The following is a 14,168-nucleotide window of genomic DNA, read 5'->3' on the forward strand; positions in this document are numbered from 1 at the left end:
AGTATGGTCGGAGCGTAGAAGAATCATTAAGATCAAAAACTCGTAACTGCTTCCTTGCCCTCCATTTCCTTTCCACAAACAAGTTTCAAGCACCTAACAAAAATTGGCACTGATTCCATCTCTAATCAACCTCTATTTTAGAGTTTTTTTATTATAGGAAAAAATAGAATTAACTTTTTGCTTCAATATATTTTTCTACGATGGAGCTATATTTTCTTCTATTTATACATAAATGTTATATTTGTCTCTAAATATGGAGAAAAGTAGCATTTAATCTCTACTTTTGAGTTTTTCTGTTATAGAAAAAATAGAAGTGAATTATAAATACTCTAATACTTTTTTTTTATCAAAGAAATACTCTTAACAAAAATTTTGTTTGACCAGAGAAACTTCCCAATATTGAAGGAGTTGCAGCTTCCTCTAGAAGAATGAATTCGACTATTTGAGTTTCATCATCCAAAAATAAAAATCCTACCCGGACACTGACCAAGTGTCAAGTGACCATATATGAGTTAGAAATAAAATGTACGTTGACTAATAAGACACAAGTATATCACTAAACTCTCAGCCGGTATGATATGGCGACTATGCACTAAAACGTGTTCAACAATTCTGAATATTATCCATGACTAAAATAGCTTGAAAGCAAAAACATTAAGCCAGCATAAATAAAAGACTTTTGAAAGAGAATCCAAACCAGAGTTGTCGTAGTAGTATAAAAAAGACTTTTGGAAGACAACCGAATACGCTGTCGTTTTCGAAGTATGTTACTTTCGCTTTTAATCCCACCCTCCTCCACTTACCGCGATTCGATGTTCTTCCGCTAATCTAGCACCCAAACATACAAATCGAATTATAAAATCTTATAAATATAAAAAAAAATCCAAATCAGTTAACGAAAACACGGACGCGAAATCAACGAGTTAAAATCCACTTTTCTATCTCCCTCTCGCGTCCGATCTCCCTTTCTCTCTCCTCTCTACTCATCCAAAACAAAAACAAAACAAGTCAACTCATCTTGTCGGAAAATTGCATGTCTTAACTGTCCGAGATGACTATGACGACGGAGGAGAAACCAGCTTCGGATGGCCGAGGAGGTTGGGGTTTCTTCAAGATCCCGTTTCGAAACTCTAGCGGTCGAGGAAACGCCGCATCGAGTGCCGCCACGTCTCCGTTTCCATCGTCTTCTTCTTCTACATCTTCTCATCTCCATAACCACCATCACCACCACAACCACCACAATCATCATCAGCTTGGCTATAACGGGCCTCATGGTGATGGATCGGGTCAAAATCAAAACCCGACTCCTTCTCCTTCGGTATCGTCTGTGGCTAAGTCGTTTCTGCCTACGAAACGCAGATTGAAGCTTGATCCGTCGGAGAAACTCTATTTTCCTTGTGAGTTTTGTTCGAATCTCATCTGAATCAGAATCATAGGGTTGTTTCTGTAACTACACTAAAATTTTGATCTGATTTGGGATAAAAGATATGATATTGACTTAATAGTGAAATAGAGTTTTGAACTTTGAAGAATAGTTGACGTTGACCTTATTTTACTATTATGCCATTTTGAGCATTTCTAAATTAGGAAGCTTTTGGTATGTATATATGTTGGTCATGAATATGATTTTGTTACTTGATTATATCAGATGATCAGTTCTTGAGTACTGAATTAGATTATTTATTATTCTTTTTCTTTTTTGAAGATGAGCCTGGGAAGCAAGTGAGGAGTGCTATTAAGATTAAAAATACCAGCAAATCTCATGTAGCCTTTAAGGTATGTTTTTTCTTATCTAAGTGTTTTTGATTATCAGAGTGTTTTGCATTTTGTATTTGTGCTTACTCTCGTTGCTCTTCTTCAGTTTCAAACAACAGCACCGAAGAGTTGCTTCATGCGTCCACCGGGTGCCATTCTTGCTCCTGGAGAGACTATTATCGCCACTGGTAATTGTTTTTTTCCATTTATTCTTCTTCTTCTTGATGATGCTATTAGAGAAATGAGTGTAGAAGAGTGTGCATGTGACTCTATTTCTCTCCCTTGTTGAACTGTTACAGTGTTCAAATTTGTTGAGCCTCCGGAGAATAATGAGAAGCCAATGGATCAAAAGAGCAGAGTTAAGTTTAAAATCATGAGCCTGAAGGTGAAAGGTCCAATGGACTATGTGCCTGAACTGGTATGATCATCTTATCATCTCTTGTTTGAACTGGTAACCGGTTGTAACAACATGTCAGTATTCAAATGGAACATAAGATTATCCAATTCATCTCCAAAATATAATAAAAGTAGAGACTTACAGCTACTTTTTAGGCCTAGACATATAAACCGAACATGTTTGATATTGTTTGTCATGTTCTTACATTTCTGAAAAATTCTTTTCCGCAGTTTGATGAGCAGAAGGATGATGTGTCTAAGGAGCAAATATTGCGTGTTATCTTCTTGGATCCAGAACGCCCCAACCCTGTGAGTATCTTAAACATTATACTCTTATGAAATCATTTCTCAACTACACAGTGTCTTTTTGTTTTCTGCGGCCTATTTCTACTAATTATCTGTATGATTTATTATTGAAAAAGGCACTGGAGAAACTGAAGCGTCAGCTAGCTGAAGCAGATGCAGCAGTGGAGGAAAGAAAGAAGCCACCAGAGGAAACAGGTCCAAAGATGATTGGAGAAGGACTCGTGATCGATGAATGGGTGAGTCACGCTTTTACTATCGTTAGTTTAGATGATATGTGAAAAATGTGACATTGTTATGGTCTCTCTCTCTCCTGTGTAATGAAAACACAGAAGGAACGCCGAGAGAGATATCTTGCACAGCAACAAGGCGAAGGAGTTGACTCTGTCTAAGAATGAACTAAGAAGATCCTTCTCAGGACAAAAACAAGTGTGTGCTTGTGAAGAAAGAAGAAGAGACCAAGATATTAAATTTTCTCTACTAACTTCCATATTCATAATGCAATCTAAGGATCATGTTAGTAAAAAAAAAAAAAGACAAAGAATGAAACTTTTTCATGTAAAAAAAAAAGAAGTAAACTTGGGGGTTTGTTAATGAATTTGTTCATGTTAAAGACTAATAAAAGATGCGGAATCAACCCGGTTGATTTAATCTTAAACCGAATCTCTTTTTTACTTAAACCGTACCGGTCAGGACCCAGAATCCAATTCGAATGTTCGGTAGGACCGGGGGTACCAGGAATCTTCAAATCAAAAGATGCTAAAAAGGATCAATCAAATCTTACGTGTACAACTTCTCAACCTTTCTTCTTCTTCTTCATCATCTCTGCTCTCTGCTCTCTGCTTCGCCGTCTCAATTCGTTAACCAGCAGCCTTGACGACCCGTTGCAGCTCAGGACGAAGATTGTACGGATTGTAAATTTTACATACAGTATTATTATAATGTCGATGAGCAATTCGTTGAAGAAGCTCTCGTCTTGTGTTCTTATTGATCTCGACGGAACCCTAATCAACACAGGTATATATATATATATACTTGTATTCAGCTTCTATTATCGTAACTTTGAAACTCAATTTGATTGATTGATGTTATCGTGTAGATGGTGTTGTGAGTGACATATTGAGGAAGTATTTAAGTAAATATGGAAAGCAGTGGGATGGGAGAGAGGCGCTTAAGATAGTGGGGAAGACTCCGTTAGAAGCTGCGACTACCATTGTTGAAGATTATGGACTTCCTTGTGGTGTTGATGAGTTCAATTCTGAGTTCTACCCTTTGTTCTCTGCTCAGTAAGTTAAAAAGTTCACTCCTTTTTGTTTTTGCTTTTGTTTCTTTGGTTTTGAATGTTTTTTGTGTGTGTGTGTGTTTGTGTTTGTAGGATGGATAAGATCAAGTCACTTCCTGGTGCTAATAGGTTGATTCGGCATTTGAATGGGCATGGTGTGCCTATGGCCTTGGCTTCTAATTCCTCGAGGGCTAATATTGAATCCAAGATCTCTTATCATCAAGGTATGAACTTTACTCAATGAAGAATGATCTTGTGTGTGTTTGATGGTTTCTTCTCGTCTTTTGTGTAGGTTGGAAGGATTGCTTCTCGGTTATCATCGGTAGTGATGAAGTTTCCAAAGGAAAGCCTTCTCCTGATCTGTAAGATCCCATCTCTTGTGAAACAAAAGACTGTGGTTAGTTATGCGAATGACGCTTGTCTGACTTTGTATGCTTAACAGTTTTCTGCAAGCAGCGAGAAAGCTGAATAGAGATCCAGGAGAGTGTTTGGTTATTGAAGATTCTGTGTGAGTCTTTAACTTTTATCTTATTGTTTTTGTAGCTGAGCTTTTGGTTTCTCTCTGAGTAATAGTTTGTTGGAAATGGCAGGCCTGGTGTTTTGGCTGGTAAAGCTGCTGGGGCCACAGTGATTGCTGTGCCTTCTTTGCCTAAACAAACTCATCTCTATACTTCTGCAGATGAAGTCATTAATTCTCTGCTTGACTTAAAACCTGAGAAATGGGGTCTTCCTCCGTTTCAAGACTGTAAGCAAACACTCATGAACTTCTCTCACTAATCCTTTTTCTTCTCAGTGAAAAAGACTTTGATTTGCGTTTTGCAGGGATAGAGAACACTTTACCTATCGATCCTTGGCGTATAGGAGGTCCAGTTATCAAAGGATTTGGCCGTGGCTCTAAAGTACTCGGAATCCCCACAGGTCTGTACAATTACCATTAAGCTCTTCTTTTCTCTTCACCTTTGTATGGACTTTTTTCTTATTTCCGGATTTGTTTTCAGCTAACTTGTCAACAAAGGATTATGCGGAGGAGCTAGTGGAGCATCCTTCGGGAGTGTACTTTGGTTGGGCGGGGTTAGCAACGAGAGGTGTCTTTAAAATGGTCATGAGCATTGGTTGGAATCCTTATTTCAACAACACTGAGAAAACTATTGTGAGTTTATATGAAACGTTTTTTAAACTTGTTCACTCTTGCAGTGCTTTTTTTTTCTTTAACTTTAGCCTATGTTTACGTAGGAGCCATGGTTGCTTCACGATTTCACTGAAGATTTCTATGGAGAAGAGCTGTGTCTTATAATCGTTGGTTATATACGTCCTGAGGTATTTGTTATTATCATCATGTATTCTCATATGACTCTCATGTGATGTGATGTGATGTTGTTCTTCTTGCAGGCTAACTTCCCTTCACTTGAGAGTCTGGTCGCAAAGATTCACGAGGACAGGGAAGTTGCAGAGAAGGCTCTTGATCTTCCATCGTATGCTAAGTTTAAGGATGATCCTTACCTGACTAAATGATTAAAAATTATTTTATGTAAAGAATCAAAAACTCTTGTTTTTCTCACATTCTTGATTATGAATTTGATTTTATAATCAAACTCGCTGATTGTTTTCGAAACCCGAATAAGACTTCTGGCGTCTTTGCTTTACTTATTGTCAAGTTAGTAAAACAGGTTATTGCATTAAAGAAAACAATACATAAACTTTGTTCGTGTCTGAAACGAAACAAACAAAGTACTACTTACTAATCGTATCCCTCCTTAGATAAATGATATTAAAGTCTTTTGGTTGATTATATTATAAGTTACTAACCAAGCCAAAAAAAAACATATCGATTTCTTGGTTCGTTAATGGACTTTGCCCATCTCCACACGACCATTCTCATCTCCGTCAACGAACCTTGACCAATACCAATGCGATCTCCACACCTGATTCATCTCCTCAATCGGCACACCTCTTGTCTCCGGCAAGAAAACGTAGATGAAAACCGACATCACCGCCACGAAAAACGCGAAGAATATGAACAACCCGAACTTCATGTGACAAAGCATCATCAGAAACACTTGCGCGATTATGAACGTGAAGATCATGTTCATCGACACCGTTACGCTCTGAGCCGCTGATCGGATCTCCAGCGGGAAAATCTCCGAGGGGACTAGCCAACCGAGTGGACCCCACGACCAAGCGAACGCCGCCACGTAGATGCATATGAACAAGACCACAACAATGGCGTACCACTTTGGTAGAACCCCTGGGTTCCCGTCGACCCCGAACTTAGCTCCGATCGCCGCCGCAACAGCAACCTAAGAAGAAGACGATTGAAATGTTAAACCGGTACTCAATAATCTGATTTGAATTATACTTTTAAACTTTAAAAAATATTGAAAATATTTTGTTGAAAAGTTTAATAATATAAATTAAAATATACTATATTTATTTAGTATTTCTATTATTTTGATTTAAAATTTTAGCTGAATATTTTTATATTATATAGGTTTAAAAAAATATTTACTATTTAGAACCAATTTTTGAATCTAAGAGCTTTAAAGCAGTTTGCAAAGGTTTATAGCGTTTTCGGTGTTTGTCGTAAAAGGCCACGTAGCCATTTGGATATGTTAAACCGGCTAAACCGGAACACAATAACCGAATTAATTTTAGAGATGAAAAAAACCTGAGAAATTAGCATTTGAAGTCCTCCTTCAAGGAAGAGAAACCGTCTCCCCCATTTATCAACGCCGTAAATCGAAACAACGGTGGCTCCGACGTTAACCAAACCGGTAACAACCGCCGACATCAAAGCCGCGTCGTTACCAAACCCGATCGTTTGGAACAGCACCGGCGCGTAGAACATGATGACGTTGATTCCCGTGAGCTGCTGGAAAGAAGGGATCAGAATCGCCATAGTAAGATGCGGCCTGTACTTCCTCTGCAACAGGTTCCGCCACGGATGCTCCACGAGCTTCGAAGCTTCGCTGGCGGCGATAAGGTCGTCCATCTCGTCTTCGACGTTGTCGACGCCTCGGATCTTACGGAGTTTCGTCTCGGCTTGCTTGAATCGGCCTCGCTCGATCATGGAGTTCGGTGTGTCCGGGAGGACGAGGGATCCGACGGTGATGATGAGAGCGGGAACGACGGCGCCGCCGAGGCTGAGCCGCCAGCCCCAGCCGCCTGGAATCTTGGAGAAGAAGAAGTTTAGGACGCTGGCGACGAGGATGCCTATAGTGATCGAGAGCTGGAACCCGATGTTCAGTGCTCCTCTGTATTTATATGGTGCCATCTCCGAGAGGTACAACGGTACGGACTGTCAATTTTTTTTTAAAAAGTATTGAGGTTATTTTGTAAATATGATGTATTGTAAGGGTACAAAATCAAACAATAAGTTACACCCAAGATTTTCAATTTGGAAAAGAATCTAAAAGCTTTGAGGATACTTTGTAATACTTTTAGAACTAAAGTGTACAAAAACAGACATGTTCTACTCAAACAACAACATGAGGTAGGAAACTGAATATTACTAACTTTTACTCCTGTTCAAAATAATTATTTTTTAAGGTTTTTGATCATTAGTTAAGAAATTACCAACTTTTATTCAGTCTTATCTCATTTGCATAAAGACAATAATAGCTACAAGCCTACAACTAATTCAACCAATAAAAAATTATATTGCAAAATACAAATAATTTTAAACTTTTCTGATTATAACTTTTTGATTAGAAACTTAAAAGTATGAATTAAACAGAAACAAAACGAAATTTCTAAAACATCACTTAAAAATCAAACATAGGGAATAGATAAATATCATCACAGCAACTAACAAGAGTAACAGAGCGAGGGTCTACGTGATAAAAAGCAAAGTATTAGCTCATAATTAGGATACTATATAAAAATAATAACAGACCTGATTTGTGAACCCAATACCGAAACCAAGTAACAAACGACCAACGATGAGCATCCAAACGGCAGTTGCGAAACCGTTAAGAAGAGCTCCAGCGCAGAAGAGAACTCCTCCGAGAAGCATCGAAAGTTTACGGCCAAATGCACGAGTAACGTAAGAAGCAACAACGCAAGAGCAGAGCGCGGCGAGGTAGAGAGAGGAGGTGAAGAGAGTGAGAGGAATGCTGTCGAATTTGCAGTATTTGTTGGACTCGTGATCGTTCTTTTGTTTCTCGTATACAGACGGGAAGAACTCCTTCTGAAACGACTCCATAGTCGTCACACCTCCTGCAAAAAAATAACAAAAATCATAAACACAATTGTAACATTGAAAAAAAAATGCAAAAATAAAGATCTTGTCGGAAAAAATATGGAGGAAAAAAAATATTACCGGAGATTCCGATGTCGTAACCGAAGATGAGACCACCCATGGCAGCGACGATACACGTCATGGTGACGTAAAGAGTGAGTTTGCCGGGATATTCCCTATTGCCATCTCCGATGACAATTCCGACTGCGGGCATTTTGGTCTTTTAGTAAATTTAAGAGTGTAGATTAGAATAAGCAGATGAATCGTTGAACGTTATGTGTTTATTATATATAAGCAAAGGTGTGGAGGTTAATGTGGGTTCACTAGTAAGCTGTGGATAGATCGTTAACTTACTTAACGTGTTGAATTTAATTGATTATCCTTTATGCTCATTTTCCTTAAATTTAATAATTCATTTATGTGGTAAAATTAGCACCAAATGAACTTGACATGGAATTTAATCCTCGGTCTTTATTTTCCATCTAGCAATTGGACAAATAATCCAGCCACATTAATTCGCATGCATCTCTTTAAGTCAAAGTCTATTGATTCGCATAGATATATAAGTCAAGAATTTTTTTTATAAGGTTTATAATCCGTGGAAATTAGAAAGAATAAGTATCATATTATATTTTAATAGAAAGTAATCTTATGTCAAAAAAAGTAATCTTACTTTAGAATCCCAGGTTTCTATTTTCTAGCATGTAATAGATTCAACGATATGGATGGGGAATGCATGTTCGTTTGAATTTATTGTTTCCTTTTAGGTAAAAAGTTATAGGTAAAGTTTGCGATATGGTTTAGAATTGTGGTTGAGAGGTTAGGTTTTGTTTTGACTTACTAGTATGAGAAAGATGGACAATTTTAGTATTACGTATTGGCAGAAGACTCTCCTATACCATTCTATATAATTAACACTCTACCATGAAGTGGGAATTAAATTAACTATGAAAATCTTTGCGAAGGATAATAACAGATCAAACAATGAATTTTCTGACTAGACGACACATGTTCTGTTTTGAAATTGTAAAACATTACTCTTTTGTAAGGCGCTAAGGTTAAATTAAATTTAATTTTAAACACATGAAAACTAGAAATTTTTTGGGGTCAAAACTAGAATTTATAAAAACAATGAGGATCTGTCTTCCTGAAAAAAAAACTCAATCCAAAAGCATAAGAAACAGAGGATCATAGACAGAATACCTACACACATGGGGTCCATGGTGTATTTGCTGACTATGAATTTTCTCTGTTTCTGTTGCATAATCACCAAGTGCATATATATCATCCACATTGACTACAATTCAACCCATTTTCACACTCTCCACTAATTATTTTTTTCAGCAACCTTTGACACAAACGCCTCACTAGAATCATCATACGAGATTTAACACCAAAAGAGTCTTTTGTCATTGATTAAAAAACTTTTTAGATATCAGGAAATCTCACATTGTTAAGATCATATGGTCTGCAGCCTCTAGAAGAGTGATTTGCACTAAATCCTTGGCCACGGGATAGAGTTTGACTAGACCTCGTTGATAAAATCATGAAGCTAAGAAGCAAACTCAACACCTGTTGGTCCACCACCAACTACTACAAAATTTAGCATTAGTTTAGCATCATCTTTCTCTCTTATTCGTTCAGTTCTGGTAAACTTTCCTTCTCATATGAAACAATGACAGTTCTACGGATTCTTTGTCCGTCTTCAAGACTTCAACCACCTGCAATCCCACCACCAGTTCTTAGAGACATCTTAAAAGATATAAACCTTCGGAATATTCTTACATCTATATTAGCAATCAGTCATTTTACACTATCATTGCTTACAGAACAATGTATAGAGAGTGGAGCAAGAAAACTATTAAAAAAATGCTAAGGAAATGAAAATTCTCCTCCACCCCAGGAATGTTAAATGTATTAGACTTAGTTCCAGTAGCAATTACAAGATAGTCATAGTCAACATCAAAAAATTTCTTCCCGTTAGAATCCATGTCTTGTTTAGATCGACAGTACACTTTCTTGCTTCATGGATCAATCTTGAAACATTCTGCGTCCAAGAAAGATATCTCAGCTCTGTTTCTGCTTATTAAGAGACATAACAAGTTGCATTAATTAGTAGCTACTCAACACATTACAAACACTAGAATAAACTTGGGCAACTTAAACAACAAAACTCAGAATGTTGTCTCAAAAGAAATATAACAGAACATTTGCAGTGAGAAGTACCAACAGATTTCAGTTTCTGTTTTACCTTCCTTCCAGACTGGCTCAGCTACTCTGCGAGCTTTCAACAGTAGCTCGTATGATGAATTTTTTAAATCCTTCAACAAACATTTTGGTTGACAAGTGTCAAACGTGTGAAAAATAAAAATAAAAATGTAAAAAATAGAAAAGTAAGGCCAACTAGGTTAGGGATTTTGAGGGTCCCAACAAGAGAGGAATAACAGAAAATGCATGTCGTTTTTTTCTTCTTGTGACGGTGTGGTACTGAAAGAGACAACGAATCAAATAGTCTTGTAAATGTTGGTAAATATTAAATGCATATTCTAATCAAGTTGTATGCTGCTCTATATATATCAAACTGAATGTTGATGATGTTGGATAATTACAATTAACTAACTCATTAAAGTGAAGTTTGATGGGTTAAGGAAAAAGGAAAACATATCAAGCTTATGAATGTTTCCATATTATTATTAGGAAAAGATGTAGCTCCGCCCTTAGAAAAAGATGTAGCTTCGCCCTTAGGAAAAGATATAGTTTCTTTCTATATAAAGAGTTCTCATGGAGAGATGTTCCATCAAAAGAGAAACACATTGAAAGGTTTAGTTTTGAGAGAGTTTCTAAATCTAATAAGAAGAGAAGTTCTTATAATCTTTGTGTTTGTGCAACTTTAATTGGAATCAGAGCTCCAGGTTTCGAAGGTCGTTTACAAGAGGAGTTGTAACTTCGATCAAAACATGGGGGACGATTCTCAAGCACGTAATAAAAGTTTTGAGATGAAGAAGGACATACGATGTCCGATGCTAACATCGACCAACTACACCGTATGGTCGATGCGAATGAAAGTGATGCTTCGTTTATACGAAGTTTGGGATACGATTGATCCAGAGAGTAAGGATGCAAAGAAGAACAATATGGCGATTTCTCTAATCTTTCAATCAGTCCCAGAGGCGCTAATACTTCAGATTGGAGAACATGATACATCGAAGAAGATTTGGGAAGCTATCAAATCCCGTAACCTAGGTGCTGATCGCGTGAGAGAAATAAGGTTACAAACTTTGATGTCTGAGTTCGACAAACTGAAGATGACAGACACAGACACGGTGGATGACCACACAGGAAAACTTTCAGGCTTAGCATCGAGAGCAGCCGCGTTAGGGGAGATAATGGAAGCATAAAAGATGGTAAAGAAGTTTCTGAAGGGACTTCCAAGAACGAAGTTCATTCACATCGTAGCTTCGTTAGAACAAGTGTTGGATCTAAATTGAACGGGATTCGAAGACATTGTTGGGAGATTGAAGGCTTCCGAAGAACGCATCAAAGAGGAAACCCAAGATGAAGATCAATCGAAGCTAATGTTTGTAAAGAATGATGCACAAGGTCGTGGAAGCCATAGCAACTCGCGAGGAAGAGGCAGAGGTAGAGGTTATGGTGGAAGAGGAAGAGGACGAGGAAGGTCTAATGGTTCTGATGGTCATAACAAAGGAGGAGAAGCTTCAGACAAGACCAAGAAGGACTACTCCAAGGTTAAATGCTGGAGATGCGACAAGATGGGGCACTTCGTGTCACATTGTCCTACACGACCAAGAGAAGAAGCTAACCTAACGGAAACACAAGAAGCAGATGCATTATATATGCATGAAGTAGTATTCCTCAACGAAGAGAGAGTGTTTCCTAAGAGGTTTAATGAATGCGATGGAAATACGAGTATATGGTACCTTGACAATGGTGCAAGTAACCATATGACAAGCAAGAGAGAGTTCTTCTCAAACCTAGATGAGAGCATCAAAGGCAAAGTCAAATTCGGTGATGGATCAAACGTCGAGATTGTTGGGAAATGTTCGATCACGTTCATCGGAAAAACAGGGGAGAGAAGAGCACTCAAAGATATCTACTACATCCTAAGTCTTAAACACAATATCATAAGTCTTGGACAAGAACCCGAGATGGGTTGTGAGGTTAATATGAAAGAAGACTTACTGATGCTGAAAGATCCTCGTGGAAGGTTATTAGTACAAGTCGCAAGGCAACCAAACCGATTGTACAAGACGCCAATGGAGGTTGAATATCCGAAGTGTCTTCAAATACAAGAAACTGATGTTACATATATGTGGCATGCACGGCTAGGACATGTGAACTATGGAGTCATGAAGAATATCGTAGACAAAGAGATGGTAGTAGGGATGCCTCAGGTGATACACGAGAAAGATGTGTGCAGCGCCTGCTTAGTTGGGAAGCAAACTCGGAAGTCTTTCCCGCCTAAAGCAAAGTATCGAGCATCACACGCATTGGAGTTGGTACATGGTGACTTGTGCGGTCCGATATCACCATCAACACCAGCAAACAATAGATATGTATTTGTCTTAATTGATGATTACTCAAGATATATGTGGACGATGCTGCTAAGAGAGAAGAGTGAAGCGTTCGATCGGTTCAAAAAGTTCAAAGAGTACGTGGAGAATCAAACGAAGCTACAACTCATGACTTTTCGCACCGATAGAGGAGGAGAGTTCACATCTTCTGAGTTCATTCGTTTTTGTGAAGAAAACGGTGTAACTAGACATCTCACCGCACCGTATACACCGCAACAAAACGGTGTGGTTGAGAGAAGAAATAGAACACTAATGGAGATGACTAGAAGTTTGATGAAAGCTATGAAGATACCTAATCAGCTATGGGGAGAAGCAGTACGTCATTCAACGTATCTCATAAACCGCATTGCTACAAAGGCTTTGGAAAACAAGACTCCATACGAAAGCTTGTATGTTAAGAAACCGAACATTGAGCATCTAAGGGTCTTTGGATGTGTAGCTTTTGCAAAAATCAACAGTCCTCATCTCAAGAAGCTGGATGATCGATCAAGGATGGTGATCAACCTAGGCACAGAGCCCGGCTCAAAAGCTTACAGGCTATATGATCCGGTTGCGAAGAAGATAGTTGTTAGTAGAGATGTAATCTTTGACGAGAAGAAAAGTTGGGATTGGTCCACACTATCAACAAACGTAGACGAAGAACCAGGATCATTCAAGCTTCCTCATATTGATGTTACAGAAGAAGGATATGGTGATGAGCATCAAGATCACCAACACCACGAAGAGCAAAACAATAATGAAGAAGAAGAAGCTGTAGACGCAAGTGAACAAGAACAAGTAGCAGAGAACAACGATGCAAACCAAGACCAGCATGTAACATCAAGATATGGTAGTAACATCAAGATATGGTAGTAACATCAGAAAACCAAAGCGGTTCGATGATTACATCCTACTTGCTGAATTTGAAGGTGGCAGACTCTTGCTCACCATCGATGGTGAACCAGAAAGTTACATCGAAGCTATAGTGATACAAGCTTGGATCGATGCAATGAAGGCAGAGATCGAATCTATCATCAAAAATAAGACCTGAAAGCTCGTCAAGAAGCCGGTTGGTGTGAAACCGATAGGTTTGAAGTGGATCTATAAGATCAAGAGGAATGCAGATGGAACGGTGATCAAATACAAAGCAAGGCTAGTTGCAAAAGGTTACGTGCAACAACAAGGCATAGACTTCGACGAAGTATTTGCACCAGTTGCTCGGATAGAAACCATACGACTACTCTTGGCGTTAGCAGCAACTAATGGATGGGAGATCCATCACTTAGATGTGAAAACTGCGTTCCTGAATGGAGACTTAAATGAGGATGTATATGTTACTCAACCAGAAGGCTTTGTGGAGAAAGGAAGGGAGGATCATGTCTACAAACTTAGCAAAGCACTATACGGTTTGCGTCAAGCTCCGAGAGCTTGGAACATCAAACTCGACCGTGTTCTCAAGGAGATTGAGTTCACGAAGTGCACCAAGGAACCTGCGGTATATCAAAAGAAACAAAAGGGGGAGCTTCTGATCATAGCTATATACGTTGATGACTTGTTTGTAACAGGGACTTCACTCAACGTTATCAAGCAATTCAAAGATGATATGTCAAGAAGATTTGAGATG

The 14,168-nt window shown here is 38.4% G+C and overlaps 3 protein-coding genes across 3 annotated transcripts; 2 read left to right on the forward strand and 1 right to left on the reverse strand.

Moving 5' to 3' along the window:
• The first annotated feature begins 605 nt into the window (after nucleotides 1-605).
• LOC111202188 (vesicle-associated protein 4-2) lies at nucleotides 606-2,880 on the forward strand. Its single transcript, XM_022694629.2, has 7 exons — nucleotides 606-1,397; nucleotides 1,706-1,776; nucleotides 1,862-1,943; nucleotides 2,055-2,173; nucleotides 2,383-2,460; nucleotides 2,574-2,693; nucleotides 2,787-2,880. Exons 1-7 carry the CDS (start codon nucleotides 1,052-1,054, stop codon nucleotides 2,844-2,846), a joined length of 876 nt encoding a protein of 291 aa, XP_022550350.1. The 5' UTR covers nucleotides 606-1,051; the 3' UTR covers nucleotides 2,847-2,880.
• Nucleotides 2,881-3,213: 333 nt separating this feature from the next.
• On the forward strand, nucleotides 3,214-5,379 carry LOC111202187 (bifunctional riboflavin kinase/FMN phosphatase). Its single transcript, XM_022694628.2, has 10 exons — nucleotides 3,214-3,471; nucleotides 3,554-3,740; nucleotides 3,830-3,960; nucleotides 4,029-4,098; nucleotides 4,179-4,244; nucleotides 4,327-4,481; nucleotides 4,559-4,654; nucleotides 4,735-4,886; nucleotides 4,970-5,053; nucleotides 5,126-5,379. Exons 1-10 carry the CDS (start codon nucleotides 3,396-3,398, stop codon nucleotides 5,246-5,248), a joined length of 1,140 nt encoding a protein of 379 aa, XP_022550349.1. The 5' UTR covers nucleotides 3,214-3,395; the 3' UTR covers nucleotides 5,249-5,379.
• Nucleotides 5,380-5,391: 12 nt separating this feature from the next.
• Nucleotides 5,392-8,243, reverse strand: LOC106440109 (sugar transport protein 12). Its single transcript, XM_048745598.1, has 4 exons — nucleotides 8,055-8,243; nucleotides 7,629-7,951; nucleotides 6,402-7,031; nucleotides 5,392-6,033 (listed from the first exon to the last, which is right to left on the reverse strand). Exons 1-4 carry the CDS (start codon nucleotides 8,185-8,187, stop codon nucleotides 5,578-5,580), a joined length of 1,542 nt encoding a protein of 513 aa, XP_048601555.1. The 5' UTR covers nucleotides 8,188-8,243; the 3' UTR covers nucleotides 5,392-5,577.
• Nucleotides 8,244-14,168: the final 5,925 nt, after the last annotated feature.

Source organism: Brassica napus, chromosome C1, assembly GCF_020379485.1.
Source record: "Brassica napus cultivar Da-Ae chromosome C1, Da-Ae, whole genome shotgun sequence".
In the NCBI taxonomy this organism is placed as follows: Eukaryota; Viridiplantae; Streptophyta; class Magnoliopsida; order Brassicales; family Brassicaceae; genus Brassica; species Brassica napus.

Bases quoted from the DNA above. Each gene is read 5' to 3' on its own strand.
- LOC111202188 (XM_022694629.2), top strand. From the start codon at position 1,052: ATGACTATGACGACGGAGGAGAAACCAGCTTCGGATGGCCGAGGAGGT. The intron at 1,398-1,705 runs GTGAGTTTTGTT...TCTTTTTTGAAG, and splicing joins GGAGAAACTCTATTTTCCTT to ATGAGCCTGGGAAGCAAGTG. The intron at 1,944-2,054 runs GTAATTGTTTTT...GAACTGTTACAG, and splicing joins AGAGACTATTATCGCCACTG to TGTTCAAATTTGTTGAGCCT.
- LOC111202187 (XM_022694628.2), top strand. From the start codon at position 3,396: ATGTCGATGAGCAATTCGTTGAAGAAGCTCTCGTCTTGTGTTCTTATT. The intron at 3,741-3,829 runs GTAAGTTAAAAA...TTGTGTTTGTAG, and splicing joins TACCCTTTGTTCTCTGCTCA to GATGGATAAGATCAAGTCAC. The intron at 3,961-4,028 runs GTATGAACTTTA...TCTTTTGTGTAG, and splicing joins CAAGATCTCTTATCATCAAG to GTTGGAAGGATTGCTTCTCG.
- LOC106440109 (XM_048745598.1), bottom strand. From the start codon at position 8,187: ATGCCCGCAGTCGGAATTGTCATCGGAGATGGCAATAGGGAATATCCC. The intron at 7,952-8,054 runs GTAATATTTTTT...ATTTTTTTGCAG, and splicing joins TTACGACATCGGAATCTCCG to GAGGTGTGACGACTATGGAG. The intron at 6,034-6,401 runs GTTTTTTTCATC...TCTTCTTCTTAG, and splicing joins TTCAAATGCTAATTTCTCAG to GTTGCTGTTGCGGCGGCGAT.